The sequence below is a fragment of the Octopus bimaculoides genome, chromosome 25 (assembly GCF_001194135.2).
Source record: "Octopus bimaculoides isolate UCB-OBI-ISO-001 chromosome 25, ASM119413v2, whole genome shotgun sequence".
NCBI lineage: Eukaryota > Metazoa > Mollusca > Cephalopoda > Octopoda > Octopodidae > Octopus > Octopus bimaculoides.
Genome location: NC_069005.1, coordinates 18,110,042 through 18,113,436, shown reverse-complemented (window position 1 = coordinate 18,113,436; position 3,395 = coordinate 18,110,042). Strand labels below are relative to the sequence as shown.

The 3,395-nt window shown below is 41.8% G+C and overlaps 1 protein-coding gene across 4 annotated transcripts in view; it reads left to right on the top strand.

Annotated features, from left to right (window-relative positions):
• LOC106880721 (DNA-directed RNA polymerase, mitochondrial) overlaps window positions 1–3,395 on the top strand; it is a 120,272-nt gene that overhangs the window by 43,584 nt on the left and 73,293 nt on the right. For all 4 annotated transcript variants that reach the window (XR_008266737.1, XM_052976558.1, XM_052976557.1 and 1 more), the window contains exons 8-9: window positions 357–497; window positions 2,285–2,375. Coding sequence is in view for 3 of the 4 variants with exons in the window: in XM_052976558.1 (XP_052832518.1) it covers window positions 357–497; window positions 2,285–2,375 (232 nt within the window). In the remaining variant the exon portion in view is untranslated. The remainder of the gene's footprint in view (window positions 1–356; window positions 498–2,284; window positions 2,376–3,395) is intronic.

Below are 3,395 nucleotides of genomic sequence, written 5' to 3'. Positions count from 1 at the left end.
TATATATATATATTTATGTGTGTGTGTGTATAGGTTGAAGTTTGCTTGTCAACCACATGGTTTGAAAGAAGTTTGTTGTATATGTGTGTGTGTGTCTATGTCTCCTTGTCTTGGCATCACATGATTGTTGTAAATGAATATCACTCATTTCTAATGTTCTACGAAAATATGTCTGGGCATGGGGAAATATTACTTTGCTGAGAAACAGACAAGAGTTGGTGACAGGAAGGGCATCAGCCCATAGACGTTCTGCCTAATAAACTTTATCTCACTCGCGCTGCATAGAAATTGGATGTTAAAATAATGTGATGATGTATATATATGCTGACATATGTCTCTGTATTTCTTATATGAAGGTCATTGAAAAGAATCCTTACCATGGAGTAGTGGATAACGACCATCTGGAGAAACAGTTATTGTTACAGCATAAGTGGGAATGTGATGACCATGTGGTGCTAAAGTCTGTTATCAACCAAGAGAAAATCCAGCCTTCAACTGTAAGTATTCTACAAGAATTTGGTAAGCATAGGAAGAAGTGTTATGTAGTTCAGAATGGAGTGGTACTGAAACAATTGTACTAATATTAAACTTAGAAGTGCCAATCTCTAACTGTGGAAGGAACCTGTGGTAGAAGTAGAGCCAAGAAGACATGGTACGAGGTGGTGAAGTATGTTCTTTGAACTTTGTTCCTCACAGAGGCAATGACTAATGACCAAGACCTTTGGCAATATGCCATGCATGAAAAGACTTCTCAGGCCAAGTGAAATTATAGTTGTAGCCAATGCTGGTGTCATGTAAGTGGCATGTAAAATGTACCTTTCAAATATTGGGCCTCATGGAGGCAAAGGTGGCTGATACCAGTGGCATGTAAAATGCACCTTTCATGTGTTGGGCCTCATAGAGGCAGTGAGAAATGACCGAGACCTTTGGCATTATGCCATGCTTGAGAAGAAGATCCATCAAGGCAAGTGAAATTGTAGTTATGGCAGATACTGGTGTCACACAACTGGCACGTAAAAGCACCCATTACACTCTTAGATTGTTTGGCACCAGGAAGGGCATCCAGCTGTAGAGACCATGCCAAATTAGACTGGAGTCTGATGCAGCCCCCCACCCAGCTTGCCAGCCCTGGTCAAACTGTCCAACCCATGCCAGCGTAGACAACGGATATTAAATGATGATGATGATGGTATGCTGATATCATATTTATCGTTGTCTTATACATATGCAAATACATACCAAGTCATTGTTTCAGTGATGTTTGCCTCAATTTCCTGCTCCATTGGACTATATTTTTTTTGGCTTCATGTCTTCTCTGATCCAGCACATCTGTAGTCAGAGATGTTCCAACTGTGACCATCCCATATTTTATTCAGACATAGTATACCTAGGACAACAATAGTCAATGTATTGTATAGTAGTTAATTTGAATGAATATAGTTATGTAGCCCCTAGTCAGACCTAATCCAGCAGACCTATAGTCAAATACATTCCAGCTGTGACTGTTTCTTCCTTTTATTGATATGTAGGACTATGTTATCTAATGTATCATTCTTGTTATTCAGAAATTGTGTGTCTAAAATGCATTACTCTTTTACTTGTTTCAGTCATTTGACTGCGGCCATGCTGGAGCACCGCCTTTAGTCGAGCAAATCGACCCTAGGACTTATTCTTTGGAAGCCTAGTACTTATTCTCTAGGTCTCTTGTGCCGAACCACTAAGTTACGGGGACGTAAACACACCAGCATCGGTTGTCAAGCAATGTTGGTGGGACAAACACAGACACAAACATATACACACGCATACACATATATATACATATATACGACGGGCTTCTTTCAGTTTCCGTCTACCAAATCCATTCACAAGGCTTTGGTCGGCCCGAGGCTATAGTAGAAGACACTTGCCCAAGGTGCCATGCAGTGGGACTGAACCCGGAACCATGTGGTTGGTAAGCAAGCTACTTACCACACAGCCACTCCTGCACCTACATTACTTTATATTTCTTGTCTTTTATTCAGACCTCTGTATCTAGGACTATCTTATGTGTTCTGTCTTTTGTTGAGACACCGTTTATCTAAGACTACATTATTTGATGTGTTTTGTCTTTTATTCACCTTAGTGCATTGAGAATATCTTCTATTTTAAAGACAGTAGTGTATGATTTGAAGAAGATTTGATAGGTATATCAAGTAGTCCAAGAGAAAATGTCACTCCTGTCAAACTTGCATATCCTTTACTGTATATGTTGTTACCAATGTAACATATCTCATTCTGTATTCAGAAACCAGTACTTGAGAAACTGTTAAGGACATGGCAGAAAGATCTGGAAGCTGGCTTCAAAAGGAAGATTAATATCTATGAAAACAAGAAATGTGAGTATATTGTTGTAGTCATCATCTTCATCATCATCATCGTTTAACGTCCGTTTTCCATGCTGGCATTGGTTGGATGGTTTGATCGGGGACTGACAAGTCAGGAGGCCACACCAGGCTCCAATCTGATCTGGTAATGTTTCTACAGCTGGATGTCCTTCCTAACACTAACCATTCTGAGAGTGTAGTGGATACTTTTTACGTTCCACCAGCATGGGAGCCAGTCAGGCGGCACTGGCATCAGCCATGTTCGGATGGTGCTTTTTATGTGCCACCGCCACCAGCACAGGAGCCAGTTGGGGCGGCGGGGCTGGCATCGACCACGTTTGGATGGTGCTTTTTATTTGCCACCAGCACAGGGAGCCAGTCAGGTGGATCTGGCAGCAAACCATGCATGAATGGTGCTTATTGCATGCCACCAGCACTGGTAATGGCCACAACTACAATTTCCATTTGATTATGATTTGATTTGATTTTGATTTACATGACTCAAATGGGTCTCCTTAAGCATGGAATGTCACCCGACGATTCAAAGGTACTTTTTAAATGGGCTGGTTATGCAACACTGGTGTAGGCTACAGCTGTGATCTCACTTCCCTTGCCAGGTCTTCTCAATCACAGCATATCTCCAGAGGTCTTGGTCTTTCGTCATTGCCTCTGTGAGGCCCAACATTCAAAGGTCATGCTTCACCACCTCATCCCATGTCTTCTTGGATCTTCCTCTTCCACGGGTTCCTTCCACTGTTAGGGAGTGACACTTCTTCACACAGCTCTCCTCATCTATATGTAGCACATGACTATACCAGCACAGTCGTCTCCCTTGCACACCACATCTGATGCTTCTTATGTTCAACATTTCTCTCAGGGCGTTAACACTGTCGTGTGTGCATTACACATCCAGTAGATCATACTAGCTTCATTTCTTTCAAGCCTATGCATGTCTTCAGCAGTCATGGCCCATGCTTCACTATTGTGTAGCATGGTAGTTCACACACATGCATTGTACAATCTACCTTTCAC